Raw genomic sequence first — 19249 nt, 5'->3', positions numbered from 1 at the left:
ATGCCAAGGCATCGTCAAACCTTGCTTCTCAACGGTGTTGCAAGCTCATCGATAATCCGACAAAATCCGAGGCAAGCTTCCAATAAGCCTACCAAGCCCCCTCGAAATCGACTGTGACTGTCGGCTATCAGATAAACGCACTCAGATGTGTGCATCGCATGCTGTTGCGTAACGTGATGCAGCTTCGGACAAAGCTTCGCGAGGGTTGATGCCTTTCCCACATTATTATGTTTCTGCACTCTGTGCCAGCAAAGAGACACGGTGCGATCCGGCGGCAGCGCATGTCATGGTAAGTCAGAGACCGAGGAAGCAACCGGAAGAAGTGTGCGGGCATCCCCCGTTTGGACTGCAATGCTCTATGGCTCTGTATCGTCAGAGTCAACCACCTATTGTTGGCAGTATCTGCACCCTGAGGCATGGCACATCGAGAGATCTACGGACAAGGAATGTCAGCGACCGCCCAGTTGGACATGCCATTCGCAGCCAGTTTGAAACAAGAGACAGCCATGTCGCATCGCATCGCGGCCCCATCCTCTCTGATCTCTCCCAGTCAGTGTGGCGGAAGAACACCGAGGGTATGGGTCTTGATTGGGTTGCCTGAGGCAAAAGATTCAAGCCAGCAAGCACCAAGGTCATGGACAGCTCTCCAGTGCTCCCGTTCGGACCTTTTTGAGTCGTGACCAACAAGCTTCTGGTAATTGTGATCAAGGTGGGTGAAGACTGAATTCGACGGGTGCGCAGGAGATCAACCGAAACGCCTGTCAGAGAAGGGAACGAATTATTAGAAACAGAACAATAAAAAAGAGAGAGCGACACACCAAAATAATAAAGATAATGGAATAAACCCCCCCCCCAGAAAAGGGGGAAACGCTGCGGTTGAGGGCCGCCGCCGCTAAACTGCATTACGGCACATCCCACGTGTCTGGAGTTCCAGGTGGTCACCTCATCGTTCACCTCAGGTCAGGCCCAGGGAGGTTAATATCTCACCGAAGGGTACGGATAGGTAGGTAGCCCTTCCCAGCCCTTCCCCGGGGAAGCGCCCCCTGAGAAGACGGGAGGTACCATCCACCCATCCACCCATCCATCAACTCCCAGTCTGAGTCCGGCTCTGTGGTGCCACTGGTGTGTCTGGCCGCCCGGGCTGGCTGGCTGACTGAGCTGGGCTGGGCTAGGCTGTGCCCAGGGCAGGTGAGTGCATGGCTGGTGACCCCCTCCCTCCTCTCCAAGCTCCAAGATCCTGATCGGGGGAGTGGATCGCACGTCGAAGAAATGCCAGAAGCCAAAACCAACACAAGAAAAGACGAACTTTGAGTTTGGTTCATGTCATCGCTGCAACCGCTGCACCCATCCACTCAGGGCGCCGATGTGACTTCATCCGTGCCGCAACTGCTCGCTAGTCAGTTGTAAATTACCTTACCTTTCCCGAGAGTTTCCCACCCTTCTCTTGTGCGCGCTGGTGTTCCTGTCGCTGGCGTTCTGGCTGGCATGCTGTCCTCTCCCGTCACCTTTCAGGCACCACAATTGCATTCCTTATTCCTCGACACCCTCCCCTACCCCCGGTTGAGATCTTCGGTTTCAGCGCCTGATGATCGGGATGGGATGGGCTTGGTGGTTCGTCGGCTTCTTCGAAACCACCGCACCGAACGGGCCTGTGAGCGAGCTATTTGGTCTGTTGTCTTTGGTTGTGTGTCGCACCAGGCTTTTCAGTCGTTGAACAAGCTCATACCCGCAATCTGCAAATATCGTGGTGGATCGGTGGTTGAGTCCAGGAGGAAAAGATTCTCGATACGAAGCTATCGTCAGTTGGCGGCGCAGTGGCTGGGCCCCTCCCTTCTTCGGTTGGACCGGTTTGAGTAAGTGTTGCACGCTGTTTTCTCTCCTGCGGCGCGGTACACGCTACGCTAGCCAGCGGACAGAAATGACGGGTTATTCGTAGACGTATCCGTAGTCGTACACTATTGTGTAGTGCTCTCGTGCGCCTGTACAGTAGACCAAGCCGCAGATACAGGACACACATGACGCGGGTGCACCTGTGGGCTCTGCTTGGGACCTGCGAATAGCTCGATGGGATCCGGTCGCCGCCGCCGCCATCGCCGCCAGGCTGGAGGGAGATCATAGCTAGATGAGGCAGAGTGGGGAGGGAAGGCCGGGGGCTTACCTGAGGTGTCCTCGGAGAGGAGAGGAGAGGAGAGGAGGGGGGGGGGGTTCCGTCAGGGGTCAAGGTGTGAGAGGAGAATTGCGACAGCAACCAAGTGAAGGGGGGCGTCTGCGTCTGTCTCTACATAGTATGCCCGTAGCAGGGGGGTGTGGATGGGGTTGCCTGCCGTTCCCCCAACCCTTGGCTTGGACCAGGCAGAGAGAGATTGTGTGCGTAGCCAGGCTGTACCGCAATATGTACGTGCAAGGTAGGCGGAGGAAGGATGCAGCCATCTCTCGCATATGCAGGCCGTTTGGAGCAGTGCGAGGGTACCCGACTGACGGCGGCGTCAAGCGGAAGGGATGGGGAAGAGAGATACTGTAATGTGTGGGCGTACACGCTGTGCCGATGTGCGTGTGCGTGTGTGCGTCGGATGTGTGCGTCGGATGTGTGTGTCTGGATGTGTGTGTCTGGATGTGTGTGTATGTGCGCTTGTGCGGGAGTGTGTGTGTGGTGTGGAAGAGATGGTGACGGTATCACGGTGGGAGGCAGGAGGGCGAAGTGAGAATTGATTTGGGCGAGAGACGCGGTGATCTGGTATTGGGGTGGGCGAGAGAAAGTGGTACCTAGGTAGGTGCTCTGTAGCCTGTATTCGCAGGTACCTGGCGAAGATTAGACCCCTTGCGGCAAAGAAGGCTGGGAAGGATTTAGTATCCATGGACCGTACGTGATTATGAGGATGGATAAGGTATGGATAAGGTGCCGGGGACGGGCTGCCATAGTCCGTCCCGAGCAGTTATATTGGTGCTTGCGATTACCTTGTCGTGCAGAAAAACGTAGGAAGACAAAAGTCGGGGAGGGGAGGGAGATGCTGAGAGAATCGGAGAGAAAGCGCACAGGTCTCTCGAAGTGTTCTGTCAATCATGATCTATCTGCCTCGAAGGATTTCATGGAAGGTACGGAGTACGGAGTACGGAGCACACATACGCAGTGGATCACACCTAGATGGAAGGAGAGACAGGTAGTGACAGAGTCGTGAGGTAAGGTGCTCTAGCCTCTGTAGACTCAAGACTGTGCCTCTGCGGCGGCAGGAGGTAAGGTACATATCGAGGCTACGTGCATATTTGGTACCTCCCGCCCAACCTGTCGAACCTGACGTGCCACCGCGGAGACTGATCTGACTCCTTGGCGTTAGCCGTGGTGTGCTACGAGTACGTACCGGCAAAGTCTGTGGGCCAAAGAGCCTTTTTCGGGGTCGAGTGGCACGGCACACGGCCGCTGGGCCCATCCATGTTTCTTCTGTCCTCCATTCTTCTCTCACTCTTCCCAATTCGTACAAGCGTCATACCCCCGGTAGCCCGGGTATTTTCTGCCTTTCTCTTCGTCTCTGTGCTCTGTGCTCTGTGCTCGTCCCTCTGTATCCGTACGGATACCGTCCGCCCGTCTCGAACCCTTCGGCCCCCCTTTTTCACTGTCTCGCTGGGCTGGAAATGAACAAGACCTGGAGCCTGGAGGCGCGGGAAACGGTTGAGCGGTACGTATCTTCTTACACACAAGCCAGCAAATTCCCTCTCCTTTTACGAGCACTGCTAACATCACATCCCAAGCAGCCACAGGCCTACACAGGTTGGTGCCATTTTGATCGAGTATCCGTACCCAGTCCGACGCTGCTACAATCCACCGGCCATCACGATCTCCGTTACTACGGCATGTTACGATCAATGCTGGCAAGAACTACTCCGTACAGAACCCTCCTAAGAGGCTGACAAGATTCGGGCTTTCGCGGTGAAATGGGTCCAGAGGTGCTTTGCGGGCCGCCGGCACAAGCTCATATTAAGCACGCAGAGCAGATATTGCTTGCTTCGCTGCTATGCTGATCTCTACGACAGATTGGTTCACATTTGGGCTTGGCTGGCATCTCTCATACCTTCATGGCCCACCCAACCAGTCGTTATCGCTCGACCCAAGCGGATAATAAAATCGAGCAAATTCTCCAGCCTACCCTACCCTGGTCGCTGGCGCTGACGAGCTTGCATATTCAACCTTCCTAACTTCTAAGGTTACGCGCTGCGTCGCTCGGAAACGCCAGGACCTTGTCTCCTTTCTATTTTCCCTTCGGGCTTATAGACGCAGTCAAGACTCAAAAGACAACAGGCGCGGCGGCCCTCGACCCAAACCCACCGTTCAAGGAATGGCTTGGCTGGTGCCGCACTCCGACGACGAAGGCCCTCCCTGAGGCTCCCCCCATCATGTACGTAAGTCGCAACGCTCCTCAGGCCCCATCATGCGGTGAAGGTAAACGGCGGAGACTGGGTCTGGGACCGCACTGAGTCTGGGACTCGGTCCTGTCGGCAACCACTTCACGGTAGCTTGTCTCTAAGATGACGAGCCTATCCCCGACAGTCAGGGCCCCGCAAACCGTTGGTCAGACTGGCACACTGGTTTGGTGTTCCCAGTCACGACGCACTACGAAAATACGTACACACTTACCTGTTTGACGCGATGACAAGACCTATTCTCCATCGCCCTTTTCAAAACTCTTGTTGTCAACTCGCCTCCTTGAAATCCCAGCATTTACTCTGCACAGAGTATGGTCCGGCAAGGGTAACCGCAGATCGAATCGCTGGGCGCAAAGCGCGGGCATCTCAAACACCCGCATCCCACTACAGCATCAATCCACAACGCGACACCGATGCCACGATATCACGATGCCACGATACTCTTGTCTTGGCAAGATAGTTACGGTCCACAAGTCCAAAGAGATGCGAGAGTCATCGTCAATGCAGGGCAGTTTGCCAGATGCACCCGACACCGCCTCAGCAGCAGCAGCAGCAGCACTGCGGGACGCTCAATTGGTTGCCTCTACGGAGTAGTCGTGCTTCTACTTGCCGATGACTTTCAACGGGGGGGTACTACCCACGGCTACGCGGGCGCACATTCCTGCGAGGGTTGTGGAACATGGGAATCAATTAAAAGCTGAGACAAATGATGCAGCCCAGCCCAAGCCAGCCGGCGGCCCAGACAGACTTCTCCGAACGGGATGCCACACCTCCAGGCTCCTAGGCAAACCCACCACATGAGCCACAGGCATCCAGGGCTGCACGCGCCACGGGGAAGCCGACTCAGCCAATGCCAAGTCCTAGCCTCCCGTCGTGAAGAGTTTCTAGCGGGCCTCAGAAGCCAAGCCGTAGGCCGAGCCAAGCTGTCTGTGATCGAACGGCGCGTTTCCTCGATTTACTCTTCCCAGACCAGGACGTGCCGACGTCTCTAAATCAGCTAGACCTTCACGGCCTCATTCCACGAATACACTTGGGCTGAATTCGTCGTCGCTCTAAATCACTTGGGCGGCTGCGGCTCAGCTCACCTCCACACTCCCGTACAGAGTATACGTACCCCTGCCTCAGGTCATTCACCAGCCTCGAACCCGCCAGCCTATCGCCGAATCATCGGCCCAGAACTCCAAACACCGCGAAAAGCACCTGCTGAATAAGGCTTGCTAAAAGTGGGGGCCTCGATACTCTCCTCGTCATCCCCCTCTCCGCCCCAAATGCGTGAAGGAACCCCAGCATCGTCACGTTTTTTCGCCGTGATTGGCCCGGCCAGCTGACGCTACATCGGCAGAAACCTTTTTTCTAATTTTCCTTCTTTGCTGCCCCTTCACCCCTTCCACCTCGAGGCAAACAAAGCAAGCACCACGGCAAGTCTTCCCCACTCTCGCCTAAGGCATGTGCTGAAATACGTACCCTTAGATCGGCGCATGCCGTTGTCGTCGACTAAGGTACTAGCCGTTCCAGACTATTGGCCCGGGACTACAGGCGCCCAATGTCTAGGCGGCTTTGACGCGTCCGAATTCCTTTTCCCAACATCACCCAGCTCATCGAGTCCATCATAGAAGTGTCGCGTACCGAGATGATTTCCAAGTCATTGGATGGCGCTGTTGGGCAATTGAGCATTGCGTCGAATACCAGACCCAGATGCCTGAGCTGGCCCTGCCAAGACACACTTGCTGCATCGTCGTTCTCGCAGATGACAATCTTCGGGCTCATTTATTCCGTCCAGTCACCGCCAAGAAGCGGTAGTGGCTCGCGGAGGACCGAACCCCAAGCCTACGTAAGATGTACTCCGTAGCCTTGAGGTGTTGGTGGTGGTGATGAAGCCTCTGTGCATACCATCCATCTTTGCCATGCATTGATCAAACACACGCACACATCGGTTCGCTTTCCATTACAGAGAAGAGACGTAAGACGTTGGGATTGCAGGAACCATAAAAGAAGGGAGCGAGGGAAGAGACCGGACGATCAAGGATTCCCTGACCAGTCCCCGACTCCCCCGTCCCTCCCGCGGTTGTGTTATGCACAACCGACCTGCTTCGAGGTTCATGTGTCATGTCCAGAGTTTCTTAACCTTTTTTTCTCGTTCTCTGTTGTCTGTACGGAGTAGTGCTCACTGCTCACCGGACGTTGCGGCTCACTATCCATCCATGTCCGCCACACCCGACAGACCGTCCCCGTCAATCTTAACCCCCGATGCATTAACCGTCCGGTATACAATGCATTACGGTGCCAGACTACGGTGGTTGAGCAGACTTTGTGTTTCTAGGCTTCGCTCGCCTTGCTGCCCGTTCTACGGATACTTACAGTGTACCATGTTAACCAAAATGACAAGCTCCAAAAAAAAGTTCGGCGCCCAATCCATCAATCCCGTAGATGGAAGAAGCTTCGATAAAAGACAAGATGAGACATGTCCCGGCAAAGTGCGAGAACGATTGGGATTAATTAGGAGGGACGGCAAGTTTTTTTTTTTTGCTTGGCTCGGAGTAAGTGGGTGGCCACCTTCTTTTTTTTTCGTTTTTGAAACATGACAACTCGTTATCCGTACTCAAAGATCTTATCGATGATGCGTTTTTCTTATTGCTCACTTTTTCTTCCCATCTCGGACTCGTCTCGTTTTGACCCTTTCGGACCGGGAAATCCGTGCGCGCGTTCAATCCAAACACGTTAAAACGAACTAGAACGCCCAAGAACAACCCAACCCAAGATGTCTAAAACTCACTACTATTCTATTCTACTCGACATACGAGGTAAGCTAATGGCCGCGTGGGTATCTCTTGAGGGCCATGTCTATTTTCACCTACGCGTGGTATCCGTACAGATACAGATAGGTATGCTGTGATTTGACGTGCATGGGTTGGTGGTGGGTGTGCCGGAGATCGACGGTTCCAACATTCCTCGGTTATTGTGTCCCGCAACTCTAAATCACCCGCTGGTAGGTACTAAAGGAAATCCGCGGGAACGCGTGTTTGACGGAAGTGCTGAAGGAAGGGGAGGAATGTGGGTTAATAATAATAAAAAACCGCGACAACTCACGGGAAACCCAAGACCGCGTTCTTTTCCCTCATTCCTCTACGGGCTGCATATTCGACAACACGCTTTTGAATAAGGGGGATTTCTGAGTCTTCTCTTTACCTTTGCTTGATCTCCACATCCTAAGCTCGAAGCATAGCAGCCGGCTTGGATCAAACCATGGAATGTGGAGTCATTACACTACCTACGCAAGCTTGATAAGGCAAGGCAGTTAAAGAAACCCCACTGAAGAAAGACGAGAAGACATACTCTGTTTATCAATTGTCAGCAGAGAGAGGGGGGGGGATAGCAGCTCGCCATGTCGCCCGTACGATATCTCATGTTCGGGGTCGAACGCCGCAGAGACCTCTTCCCGCCCAAACACGATCCCCAAATGCCGCCGATGACTGAAGATGAGGAGAGACGGAAAGGTTTCAGGGTTGGGCGGTATAAACGTAATTTTTTGACAAAACCGATTATCCGAAAAGTGAGTCTTTGATTCAGATCAAAGTTCCCCCCGTCTTAAGATAACCCCCGAGCCAAAAAGCTTGGGTGCGGATTCGACGGTGATGTCATGACGGAAGGTTGAGTATTGTCGATGGTGAATCTAACCCCCCGTATCAATTGATCGCAGGTGCATATTGCTATTCCATGAGCCTCAATTTCAAATCACCCGTGGTTAATGGGCGTTACTAAGTTCTTCAAAATTAGTGCATAGTTAAACTTCCGTCGGTCATGAAGTGGCAATGTTTCTATATAACAATCATCTACTGCGGATGCACAACTACTACTGCATCCGCTCCTCAATCTCTGAAGTATAAGAACCGAAGAAAACTGTCACGACATCACAACGTCAAGATAAACTCAAGAAAGACAGCCCGAGATCACCACACTCAGCACCAAAACACATAACCTCCCGTTCCGTCATCTGGTTATACAAGCAAAGCCCCCACCAACCGTCAACATATATCATGCAGATAGGATCAGACTTTTCATGTTTCCACGGTCCTGTATACGCCTCACGCAAGATTGGCGCACGCAGAGTTTCCTCTTCTCCATCTATCATGTACGATGTTGTCCTTGAATACGTTGTGATTATCACAGATACCAGGTGCCTTGATTCATGTAGCACCGTACCTAGGTAGCAAGGTAAGGTACCTTACCATGGTAGGGGTGGGGCCCGTGAGTGAGGTGGATGGGGTCCCGTCCGCGCCCCGGCACGAATATTCCCCCTCCGCCCACGGACCGGCGATCGCGCGTGTCAGTCGCAAAGAGGGAAGAAGAAAAAAAAGAAGGGAAGGGGGCCGAACTGAAGATTCGATGGGAGGAAACGCTACCGACTGCCGGTCCGAGGACAAAAAAGAACATATTACATCTAATCATAAGAAGATGGTCAAGGGGGGGTCTGTCAAAGAAACATTCCTACAAAAGAAAGCCCCGGAGTTGGGACTGAATATACGCCAACAAAAAGAAGAACAAAACGAACGCTGTCCGAGGGTGCATACGGAACGGGTACGGGTACCATGACTTCTAATTAGGTCCGAGGGCTAAATATTTCACACACAACGTCCCCTTCCTCGCCTCTCTTCGGCCCTTCGGCGCCGAAGAATCGGATCCTAGTGGATGAGGCCCCCCCCCATCGAAGATCTTTGTTTCCTCTCGGGTTATATCTGCCGGTGGAGCTTATATTTTCCCAAGAGACCAGCCGGGCCGGCCATCATGACGCAGCACGTGGGAAGATCGTGGTCATGGGGAGCGCGCGCGCGCGCGTGGACCTAAATCCGAATCTAAACACTTTTGACGGCAGAACGGACAGAGACTATGCAAGTTCTACACATACATCATTTCGAATTTACGCCCATTGGGTGTAGGTTAAAGCTCTACACACTACCTAGGGCCAGACCGTCGCTGTCATAATCCTGGATCGCCGCTCATACCGCTTTACAGACGCACGCGCGCACTGGAGGTATCCGTCTTTAGACGCCGATGCCAAACAAAAGAAAAACCCGAATTAGAAAAAAAAAAAGTTCCCCCAAGGATTAACACGGATCGACACATACGAGTACACTGTTGGCCGCAGCCATAAACCGGCGCCGGTGCCGTCTTAGTCCAATCGTCCAAAATCGGCTCGTGAGCTGGCCATAAAGAAAGGAAAGTAAACCGATTCTCTAGTCGAAGTGAAGTATTGTCTCTCTCCCCTTTGTCTCTTCTTTTCTCATGATGCGGATTTATCGCTCGAGTCCTGCTCGGGGTGGTAGTTGGTCTCCCCCAGCATCGCAGTCGGCTGCGTAGTCATAGCCGTCTGCGTGTTGGGCTGCGGTTGCGTCTGTACCGTGGGACCCGTGGGCTGCTGCGCCGGAGGTTGCGACGAAGATCGTGCCGCTGTGCTTGTGGTGGCGGCATGGAGCCTCTGGTCCAACGTCTTCAGTGCCAGCGCTCTTCTCCGCTCCGCCTCGGCTCTTGCGCCGCCCGGTGCGCCCCTCTGTATGAAGTTGTTGCCTCGTCCGGATGGGAGGTTGTCCGCGGAGAAGGGGCTACATATCCGCATCGCTACCAGCACCTCAAAGATCTGGTTTGAAAGGGTGGCGACGAAGGGCTTCACCGGTGCCGGGAAGAACTCGGCAAATGCAAACGTCTCGCTAGCGTCTCCGCGGAGAGAAGTCGGCTGGGAAGAGTCGAGGTCGGGGAAGACGGTCTTGTAAAAGCGGAGGTATGTCCAGCTCGTGAGCAGGCCGCTCACAGCAAGGGAGAAAGAGGCCGCCGTCAGAAGCGGTGTCAGAGATAGGACAAAGACGATGCCGAGATATAACAGAGGGAATCGCGGAACTCGAAGGGAGAGGATGCCACGGAACAGAGTAACAGTGTGCGCCGGGACGAGCTGGCTGAATGCGACGAGGAAAGAGATCTGCATCGGAATCGTGCCGCCAATAACGGTCAGTCTGTCAGGAGCTTAATTAGTGTTGCTGGCGGCAGAAACAGGGGGGGATGCCAACTTACGTCCAGCGCTCGTTTCTTGTCAGGGTGAAGAAGATGATCATGAGCGCAAAGGTCAGGACATTGGGGATCAGCGCCGTGACGGCGACGAACTTGGCCAGCTCCGCCGAAGACCAAGCTCTCTCGAGGTATCTACCGCCTTGATAAATGGTGACGCCGGCGATTCCGAGCGTGAATATGTTATTCTCGACCAGTGTTGAGGTCAAGAAGGTCCACGGATAAATAAGGGAGAGCTGAGGGATGAGCGTCAGGTACGGTATCACGATCTCGGATGTCGCGCTCCATTGACGATAGCGGATCGCGGCGCTCAGGAACGACTGCACGACAAGCACGGCGAGCAGAACCCGGGTGACCGGCGGGATGTTGATTCGGGGCGGCATTTTGGACAGCTTCCGTTCGGGGAGGACGTCGTCAACAGCTCATCTAGGTTGGGATCGTGAGTTGGGCAAGCTCGCTTTTTTTGCCCTTCAGATATCTGGTTCCTGGAGCCTCACACAAGGGGACACTTGGACGTGAGTGGTAAGGCGTCCCGGGGTCGTTTCAATGGGTCCAGAGACGGATTAATAGTAGTGCCGATATCAGAGATGAGCTAGTCCCGGCAGGGGGAAGAGCTGGAAGCTTAGCGCACGGGCCTTGCAGACGGGACTGATTGGATCCCGTGGTCCATTTTGGCGGGTTCCCAGCAAAATTGACACGGGCAGCTTCTCTCCCCGGTTGCGGTACGTACCTAAGAACCACGTTACCCCGAGACTCCCTCTCGTGCCTCAAGTTCTCTCAACGATGTGTCTCTGAATGCCAATATCAACGTTAGGGATTGTCCTATATTCATGAGAAATCCTACGATGAGTGCCAACTTGCGGCGAATCAGCAAATGAAAAGCCATACGGATACCTGCACGAGAGGCAATTAGCGGCGCACAAGCAATAGCACAACAGGCCCCCGAGTTTTTCATCTGCAAGGCGATGAACGGGCTGGGAGGGGGGCGTGGGAGTGTTCCACTGGTGGATACGACGAGTCCTCGATGCGGTCGAAACGGGGAGATCTCGTGGTTCCATCCCTGCAGGGCTCCCAAGTGCACTTGGTTCGGTTGAACGCCAGCCCAGCCCGGCCGTGCCAGTCAGAAGCCGTCGTCCGCCCTTTCCCACAGGTGCCACCGTCCCGTCCGGCCTCTCGGCAGGAGAAAGCCTTGTTGTTGTTGTTCATTGTCTTCAGCATGGCCATGAGCAAAGGGCCATTTCAACGATCCTTTGGGGGAATGTTGCGACGGATGGCAGACATGCCTTTCCCCAGCGCAAGCTGTGGCTAGCTTTGGTGAGAACGCCACAGTGCCCAGGCGGCCAAGACTGACTCGAGAAAAGGGCCCCCTGGACGCCTTCGGACGGTGCCGCAAACCTCGGACGGGCTGCCCTAAGACAACCAAGAAAAAAAGTGCCAGATCGCTCGTTTGCTTGACTAAGTAGGCTTTGTCGGCTAGGAGGGAGACGCCGTTGCGTTCGCTATGGCATCACTGAATGTCAGAGAGGAAACGAACTGTCAATCTGCAGTAATCGTCGCCACCCAACTTCCAACGAATCGATCGCTTGTCATCATTGCAACGAATGTCAGCTTCCCCGAAACCCAGTCCGCGGCTGGCGGCTCAAGTCCGACATACCCTTTCCCTCGTCATCTCAATACCTACCTACCCCAGACGCTGCGGCGGCATTGCGCTGGGACACATGTCACCATTGAAGCATGAAATCCGAACACCAAGCAAATGGCAACGGGCAATAAACAGCACAAGCGGCAGTACGGATATACTACGAATAGGCATCGTTTGAGTCTGTGCCAAGGTGCCAGGGTGATCTCTGTGAGAGCGTGCTGCCATTCCCAGGGGTGTTTCCGAACAACAAAACGTCGGCCAACGTTGACGGGATGGGGTTTGACCACAAAACGAGGTCCCATTCGGCCAGCAGTGAGTGGTCACAGACAGGCGGTGGCAGGGGGGCCTGAAGAAGTCCCCGGAGCTATTAAAGATCGAAGGCCATGCAGCCATCACATCCTTGTCCACACCCACCCATGGCGCCTCGCAACCAGCGGTTCCCGCCAGGGAAGGCCCCTTGATGGGCAATGCCACGTACACACAAGAGATGACCTTTGCGGGCAGACAGACGAGAGCTTGGTACGAAGTAGAGGGGAGAGGGAGCAGGATGGGAGGAGTACCGAGAAAGACGATGAACGCCTGCATCGACGACGACAGTGGCATTTCGTCGACCATACGTCGTTGACACACCCAAGTGCGGTAACAACCCTCAAGACAAGAGAGGCTTGTTCCGGTTGTCTCGTCCGACTCCGACCTTGAGCGCGCCCCCAGCTGCTGTCATGATTGGTATCCCCCACTCGGCACCGTACCTTGCCTTGCTCATTCAAGGTTTGGCGGTACGTACATGACGGGTAAGAATTGGAAACAGACGACAAACCGCTGCCCATCTGCGCGGGCTGCAGCCCCAAGAGGCGCGGCCCTCTCTCGGCATTAGCCTCCAGGGCGGTGGCCGCATGGGGCAAAAAGAGAGAAAGAAAGCCATGTACGTATCGATTTGTGCATGCAAGCTAAGCCGTGCCGCACTCAAGACGACGGTTGGGCGGAGACGTCAGAACACACACAAGCACCAGTGGCCCAGTGCGCCAGACAAGCATAGTCTGGCGCTGGGAACTGATCCCGTTGCTCATCTCGTCCTCCCTCCTTAGCCTGGCAAGCCTGCTTCTGCGGCGTGCTTCCGCGCGTGTCTAGCCCTGCTTTAGTTGTGCACCTTTTAGTCGTGGAACAATGCTGGGGGCCAGAAACAGCACCAGGTTCACCAGGTTCACAAGACTGGGAATGTTTCTGGGTCTGGGGTGTGCACCTGCCGCCTGCGTGTCTCTTCTGATCTCCGACCGGTGAGGTGGAGATGGGTATCCGTAGCGGGATCAAGACGAAAGGGGGGGGAAGAGGGATGGGGGATGCCGGAGCACGGTGGCAGGTCAGTGGTCACTACCAGTGGTGATACAAAAATTGCATTCGATTGGCGCAGATGCGCTAGAAGCGATGTGCGGCGGCGCCCGCAATGGGCAGACATGACGGACGGCAGAGTCAGAAGTTTGAGCGAGCAGATCAGGACTGGCTTTGCGGCGTGCCTTGGTTGAAGACATTAGAGGTTTTCGGTGTTTCCCATTGCTCCAAGAAACTTGGGAGCCGCCTTACGTAAGGTGGGTTTCGAGGGGGGGGCTTGAGATGTAAAAAAAAAAAAAACTCTAGCCAATCCGTGCATCGCTCTCCCGTCTTTGTACCTTTATATGTAGCTTTGGACTCTACGGATACGTACTCCGTACTGCGTAACTTTGTCGCGGTCGGTACGGATCTGAGGACACTACGGAGCACCTTGAAAGTTCAACGTCTCCAGCCCTCTGTCCGTCCACGGTCCAGCTGCCTGTATCCTTGATTCCTTACGTCTGTCAGTCAGGAAGAGCCCAGCATCCACTGTGTCTTGCTTGTTCTGGACCCCTGAAACCATCGAGGTTTTTTTCTTCTTCTTTTCTTCTGATGCGGTCACGGGCGAATACTCGTCGATACGTACATCAGTATCCGTACCCTGCCTATCTGTGCACACCTTGGAAGGCATTCGCTTGCCCCGTGGTCAGTCAGCCAAACGACCAGAGATCAACACATACAGAGCAAGAGATTGAGCGCATTCGCGCACTTGGTATATCGAGTGCTATTTTGGATGGAAGTGTGCCAGGCAGAGGGATCCATCACCGATGCTCACATTGCACGACAGCATGGAGAAGCCTAGCGAGAAGCGAGCGACGCATTACTCCCGTTACTCCGTACCTACCTCGAAGATCGAGAAAAGCACGCTCAGCCAGCTGGGCCCCAGGCAAGGCACGAGGCAAAGAAGGGCAAAAGAAGAGAGGTAAATGTACTTTTACGCATGCGCGAGTATGAGACGGTACTTGGGACAAAGCGCAAGGGGCGGCATTGTGACTGGGTGTCAGGACCACCTTCAAAGTGCCCCAAAATGTGGCTCTCCCGGGAACCCTGTCTTGAGTAGCAGCCCCAAACACCACACCCCAAGTTCGATGGACCACAACAACAAATTGATGGACGGGGACCACGGGATTAGCAGAGAACTATCGTTTTCTCGAAGGCTGCCCGCCCCTTCTGCCTCCTCCCCTCCCCAGACAACAATTCTCTCTGGGTCCTCCCCTGACCTTCATGGTGAAAGATTTCCATCGCCTTCGAGTCGGTCGTTTCCTTCTGCCCGACACCCCAACAGCTTTTTTTCTTCTTGTCGAGACAGCCGCGCTTCGAAACATGGCAAAGTACTGGGAACAACGGGGCAAGTCAAAGGAATTGCCTGCCGTCTCGTCATTGTCGTTACCGTCGCGGCTGGCCCAAATTTCCAATGGGATCGCTGACTGGCTAGTGATTTCGAGGAACGGTCCAAGAGGTACGCTGAAGGTTAAGTACCTTGGATCATGCACTTTGGGGCCTTGGAGCCGGCTCCACACCCGCCCGACATGTGTGGTACGTACCACGTGGGTAGGTAAAGGTATGCTTGTTCCTCCAGCTCCCGTCCCAGTTGATGGGAGAAAGTGTGGAAGTCTCCAAAGATTTCGTGTCTTGGTTGATGCTGGCTTTGCGCTCGTTCGTTCATCAGTCTTTTGCCTGGGACTTGCAAAGCCTCGACCAGGGTCCAGGGCCTCAGGCTGATCCCTTTCCCTATCCTCCCCCTCCCCGTCTGGCGAGTTCCCTGCTGCTCCTGATCCGACTGCGACAGGTGTGTGTGCGCATGTGTGCGTGTGTGCGCCGCCTGCAACTGCATCGTCGTGCCGCTGCACCGATGGGGACGGAGGCATACATCGGGTCGTTGGTGGTCGCGGTAGTGTCGAGGGCACCACCGTACCGTACGGCACCTTGAGCAGAGAAAAGAAAGCTGCTGGTGATCGACGGGACGGCGGTAGGCAGGTAAATTTATGGGGTGAGTGCATCAGCTACTACTACTACTACCTTAGTAACCTAGGTAAGGTATTGGTAGTGTATCCGTACTGTGGTGTATGGTAAGGTACGGATAGCAGTAGCGAAAATGCCACTGCCAGTTCCACGCGCACTTCGGCTTCCATCCGTCGTCAAATGCTGCGCAGGTGGCAGCTAATAACAGTGAGTGCAAGCAATGCGGAGGCGACGCCGCGACGCAGAGAGCGAGAAAAGGCGTATTGTGCTCATCCCGTCATGCCCCGGTCCCAAGTCCCAGTTGTACCTTAGTCGCAGTCGCAAGTGTCAGCCCAGCCAGGTATCTCTCTCTCTCTCTCTCGAGTCTTGAATCTTGACCAGGTGTCTCTCCTCTTCCTCGTCCTCCATCCATTCCATCCATCCTCCTCCTCCTCTTGCTGCAGTGCTGGGTCCCCCCCCCCCCCCCCCCCCGGTCAGTCATAGGCAGTCCCCTACCTTAGTCGCTAGTCCAGTCAGTGCCCGCCATTGAATCCAACTGGGCTGCTGGCGCTAGCGCCACGCCTCACGCCTGGTCTCGCCTAAACAAGGTACGTAGGCTACGTACCGCCAGATTCAGATTCGCCCATCCTTCCATTTCATCCACTCTTGCGGGCTTCCTCAATCTTCAATCTTTCCTCATCTTGAATCGACGACTGCAAAAAACCGCTTCCCCCTCGACCAACGACGCCAGCAAAACGCGCCCGCGAAGGCTCTCATCGAGTGCCCCATCGAAACATCTTACAGAATCTCCTTCAATCACGCCGCCTACAGCGGCGCCGAGCGGCATGGTCACCAAGGAGTACCTCGACTCGGACAGAGTCAACTTTCTCGTCTGGAGGTGAGTTCACCCTTTTTGCGTCTCACCCACTCCCGCCCGCCGCACCTCCACGCACATTCGCGCCTCACTCATCTCACGACCTCTGGCTTCAACCTCTCATGAATTGGCTCTCGACCGACGGCCTCGCGCCCTCATGCTATCGCTGACATGCTGACTTTGACTCTCCTCTCAGGTATCTCTTGGAAGGCAGTACGTGACAACCGTCTGGGTACAGCCAGCGACAGCTGGTGGTGGGCCACGGGCTTTTTTTTTTTTCTGACGATTGCAGACTACCGAGAAACCGCAGCCAAATTCCAGAAAGAATGGCACATTCAGCAACCTCATCGTCATTTTGATTTCGCAAATCACGTCAAGAGCCACGCTTTGGTGTCCGTCATCAACAAAGGCCTCTGCTACCATGCCCTCGAGAGAGAGCATGCGAAGAAATTGGTAAGGCATTGTGCTCCACTCGGCTGTCCTCCCCCCCCCCTTCCCTTCCGCGTCATGAGCAACCGGTGCACCCCGAGTCGGCGGCGAGACGGACGGGTGGGTGTGTGGAAAATGTGTGAACTCTGGCAAACTAACATTTTCTCTGCGCGTGCAGGTGCCTCCAGATGCTGCGGCTGCGGCCGAAGCACTGCAGGTGGGGTTGTTTGGGCCATTGATCGTTCAACCGCCTCAAAAGATTGAGGAGGATGAGGACGCAGATGGCGAGGTGGACGACACAGAGATGGAGGTCGAAAACACTCGGAAACGCCAATTTGACAGCCGGCCACAACAGCAGCACATGGTGAATGGCGGCTCACCCAGCAAGCGGCCCAGGCTTAGCAATGGGTATGAGAGCACGAACGGGGCGGATGCAGCCACGGACCCCATGGAGCTAGACAGCCACGGCGACAACAACCACGCCTATCCGTCACCTCTCGAAGGCGAGCAAGCTCCGACGCCCACCCCGAGAACAGATGGCCCGGAGCAGGGCACGCAGGTCGACAAAGTCGAGGAATTGGCCACAGAGACGACCTTTCTGCGATTAATGCCCGATGACAGCAGCACCAGCGCCGGTGCCACCAACAACGCTCGCGACGGCGGCGCTGCAAGCGCAGGCGGCCCCGGAGCTTCGCCCTCGACAGCCAACGGTGAAAACGCACCCATCCTGTTGCGCTGCGAGTGGAACCCAAAGGACCCATCAATCTTGGCGGCTGCTGGAACCGATGCGCTAGCCCGTATTTGGACCCTCTCACGTTCAAGCACAATGACGCCTACTCCAGCTCCCGAACCCGACGGTCACGTGCATGGTGTACATCGCCCGTTTCATAGTCTCATCGACGACGAGACTCCCAGGACAGCCACAGTAGGTCAACTTGCTTGGAATAGTGGGGGAACGGCCATCGCCATTGCCATCGAACATGGCGACAAGGCGTCTGTCCACATCTGGGCAAAGGACGGTTCTCATGTCGACAAGTTCGACGTCTCGGACCCTCCCGTGATCAAGCTCCGTTGGAGCCCGAGCGACGCAGCCCTTCTCGCCATTGCGCCCGATAACAGCAACGCAAACGGACCCGGCGGCGCTCTGGTCACTGTCTATCACTCCCTAACGTCCAACACATTGTCCTATTTCCTGCCAAATCACGACTTGCTCAGCTGGCCACTGGATGCTGCGTGGACCAGCGAAACAGAGTTCCTCCTCACTGGCGGAGATGTCATGTTGTCACTGAAGTGCACGGAGATGGCCATCGTGCCGAACAAGAAGTTGGAGAGCAGGGAGGACGACACGTTTACTCAGGTTGTCTATGACCGACGATCAAAACTTTCCGCAACGGCGAGCGACAAGGGCATCCTGGATGTAAGTATCCCGAAACGCCTGTGCCATGAGAGTTCAGCTGACTCAACCTTTTAGCTTTGGGACGAAGATGGTCACCGCCGGTCAATAACGGCCCACTCTGGGGCGATCACGGCGGTACAGTGGCAGCCCCTCCCGGACGATGCCAACGTGCCGGAAGACGAGCGGTTGATCGCATCTGGAGGCGATGATTGCGCCATCATTATTTCCAACGCCAAGGACCCTGAGCCAGGAAAACCAAGGTCCATTCTGACCATGGAATCGCCCATTGTATCGATTGCATTCACACCAGATGGCGCCTTCATCGCCGGAGCCACGGCTGGTCGGATTCTGATCTGGAAGGTTGGTGAGCAGCACACTATGCCAAGGGCAAGTTGGAGCAGATCGCCGCATCCCGGATGGCTCAGCCCCAAGGCGAGCTCGGAGCCAGAGGACGAGGATGAGCACTGTTTGTGCTGGGACGCTGACGGACAACGCCTCGCATATGGAGCTAACAGCAGAGTAAGTCATATCTTTGAGATCTCGTGGTGCGACCTGATGCTAATTCTGCACAGCTGGCTGTTATCAACTTCCGTCGGTAGGCGAAAAACGAGATTTCGTGCCCTTTGGCACACGTTAAAAGTCGTTCAAAGCATTCCAACGGAGTGTTAGACGTTATAGAGACTCGGTACTCCAACACCAAACGGCCGAGACCCTCCGAGGAAGAGGAAACCATGCCCACCCTCCGAGGGTGTCCTTACCAGACGATCCTGTATCGTGCATTTACCACTTTCGAATTTTTGCAGTTATCCGGCGTCGCGGCGGTGTTGTTTATCGATGATTTCAGACAGGCCCCCAACAGGCGGCGGGGTTAGGGCGGGGAACCGGCTGCCTTCTTGCATACGCATACCTTCATCTCACATTACAACTGAAGCTTCTGGAAAGGACGACTGGCGTCTGCGTTGGTTTAGATGTCACCGTGGTAGATGATTTCGGTCTCTTGTTCCTCTGGTTGACTGATTGTTCCCCAAACGGACTCGTGTCCTGCCAGCGGAGGAGGAATACTTACTTGACACCTGAGGGGTCAGCACGTTGTACACTATGCCTGTATATACCAAACGATATGGAAAAGGGA

General features: G+C 55.0%; 7 protein-coding genes across 7 annotated transcripts; 2 read left to right on the top strand and 5 right to left on the bottom strand.

Annotated features, from left to right (window-relative positions):
- Window positions 1-92: 92 nt before the first annotated feature.
- On the bottom strand, window positions 93-1054 carry BDP81DRAFT_185101 (uncharacterized protein). Its single transcript, XM_060582339.1, has 2 exons — window positions 819-1054; window positions 93-758 (listed from the first exon to the last, which is right to left on the bottom strand). The coding sequence occupies exons 1-2, from the start codon at window positions 901-903 to the stop codon at window positions 379-381; spliced, it is 465 nt and encodes a 154-aa protein (XP_060448506.1). The 5' UTR covers window positions 904-1054; the 3' UTR covers window positions 93-378.
- A 7478-nt stretch (window positions 1055-8532) lies between these two features.
- BDP81DRAFT_422021 (uncharacterized protein) lies at window positions 8533-8858 on the bottom strand. The gene has a single exon (XM_060589957.1). The coding sequence runs from the start codon at window positions 8845-8847 to the stop codon at window positions 8617-8619; it is 231 nt and encodes a 76-aa protein (XP_060448505.1). The 5' UTR covers window positions 8848-8858; the 3' UTR covers window positions 8533-8616.
- Window positions 8859-9694: 836 nt separating this feature from the next.
- On the bottom strand, window positions 9695-10853 carry BDP81DRAFT_312815 (eukaryotic integral membrane protein; the record flags this gene model as incomplete). Its single annotated transcript, XM_060583841.1, has 2 exons — window positions 9695-10418; window positions 10477-10853. 2 exons carry the CDS (start codon window positions 10851-10853, stop codon window positions 9695-9697), a joined length of 1101 nt encoding a protein of 366 aa, XP_060448504.1.
- Window positions 10854-11713: 860 nt separating this feature from the next.
- Window positions 11714-12446, bottom strand: BDP81DRAFT_422019 (uncharacterized protein). The gene is made up of 2 exons (XM_060589956.1): window positions 11832-12446; window positions 11714-11784 (listed from the first exon to the last, which is right to left on the bottom strand). Exon 1 carries the CDS (start codon window positions 12412-12414, stop codon window positions 12148-12150), a length of 267 nt encoding a protein of 88 aa, XP_060448503.1. The 5' UTR covers window positions 12415-12446; the 3' UTR covers window positions 11714-11784; window positions 11832-12147.
- Window positions 12447-12494: 48 nt separating this feature from the next.
- BDP81DRAFT_422018 (uncharacterized protein) lies at window positions 12495-12958 on the bottom strand. Its single transcript, XM_060589955.1, has one exon. It carries the CDS (start codon window positions 12937-12939, stop codon window positions 12505-12507), a length of 435 nt encoding a protein of 144 aa, XP_060448502.1. The 5' UTR covers window positions 12940-12958; the 3' UTR covers window positions 12495-12504.
- Window positions 12959-14644: 1686 nt separating this feature from the next.
- On the top strand, window positions 14645-15376 carry BDP81DRAFT_422016 (uncharacterized protein). Its single transcript, XM_060589954.1, has one exon. The coding sequence runs from the start codon at window positions 14702-14704 to the stop codon at window positions 15197-15199; it is 498 nt and encodes a 165-aa protein (XP_060448501.1). The 5' UTR covers window positions 14645-14701; the 3' UTR covers window positions 15200-15376.
- Window positions 15377-16263: 887 nt separating this feature from the next.
- Window positions 16264-18716, top strand: BDP81DRAFT_391937 (lish protein; the record flags this gene model as incomplete). The annotated part of the gene is made up of 6 exons (XM_060587627.1): window positions 16264-16316; window positions 16489-16505; window positions 16585-16745; window positions 16900-18138; window positions 18193-18636; window positions 18690-18716. 6 exons carry the CDS (start codon window positions 16264-16266, stop codon window positions 18714-18716), a joined length of 1941 nt encoding a protein of 646 aa, XP_060448500.1.
- Window positions 18717-19249: the final 533 nt, after the last annotated feature.

The sequence above is a fragment of the Colletotrichum phormii genome (assembly GCF_030913505.1).
Source record: "Colletotrichum phormii strain CBS 102054 chromosome Unknown BDP81scaffold_5, whole genome shotgun sequence".
Lineage (NCBI taxonomy): Eukaryota > Fungi > Ascomycota > Sordariomycetes > Glomerellales > Glomerellaceae > Colletotrichum > Colletotrichum phormii.
Note: the sequence above shows the minus strand (reverse complement) of the source record. Positions and strands in the feature narration are given on the sequence as shown.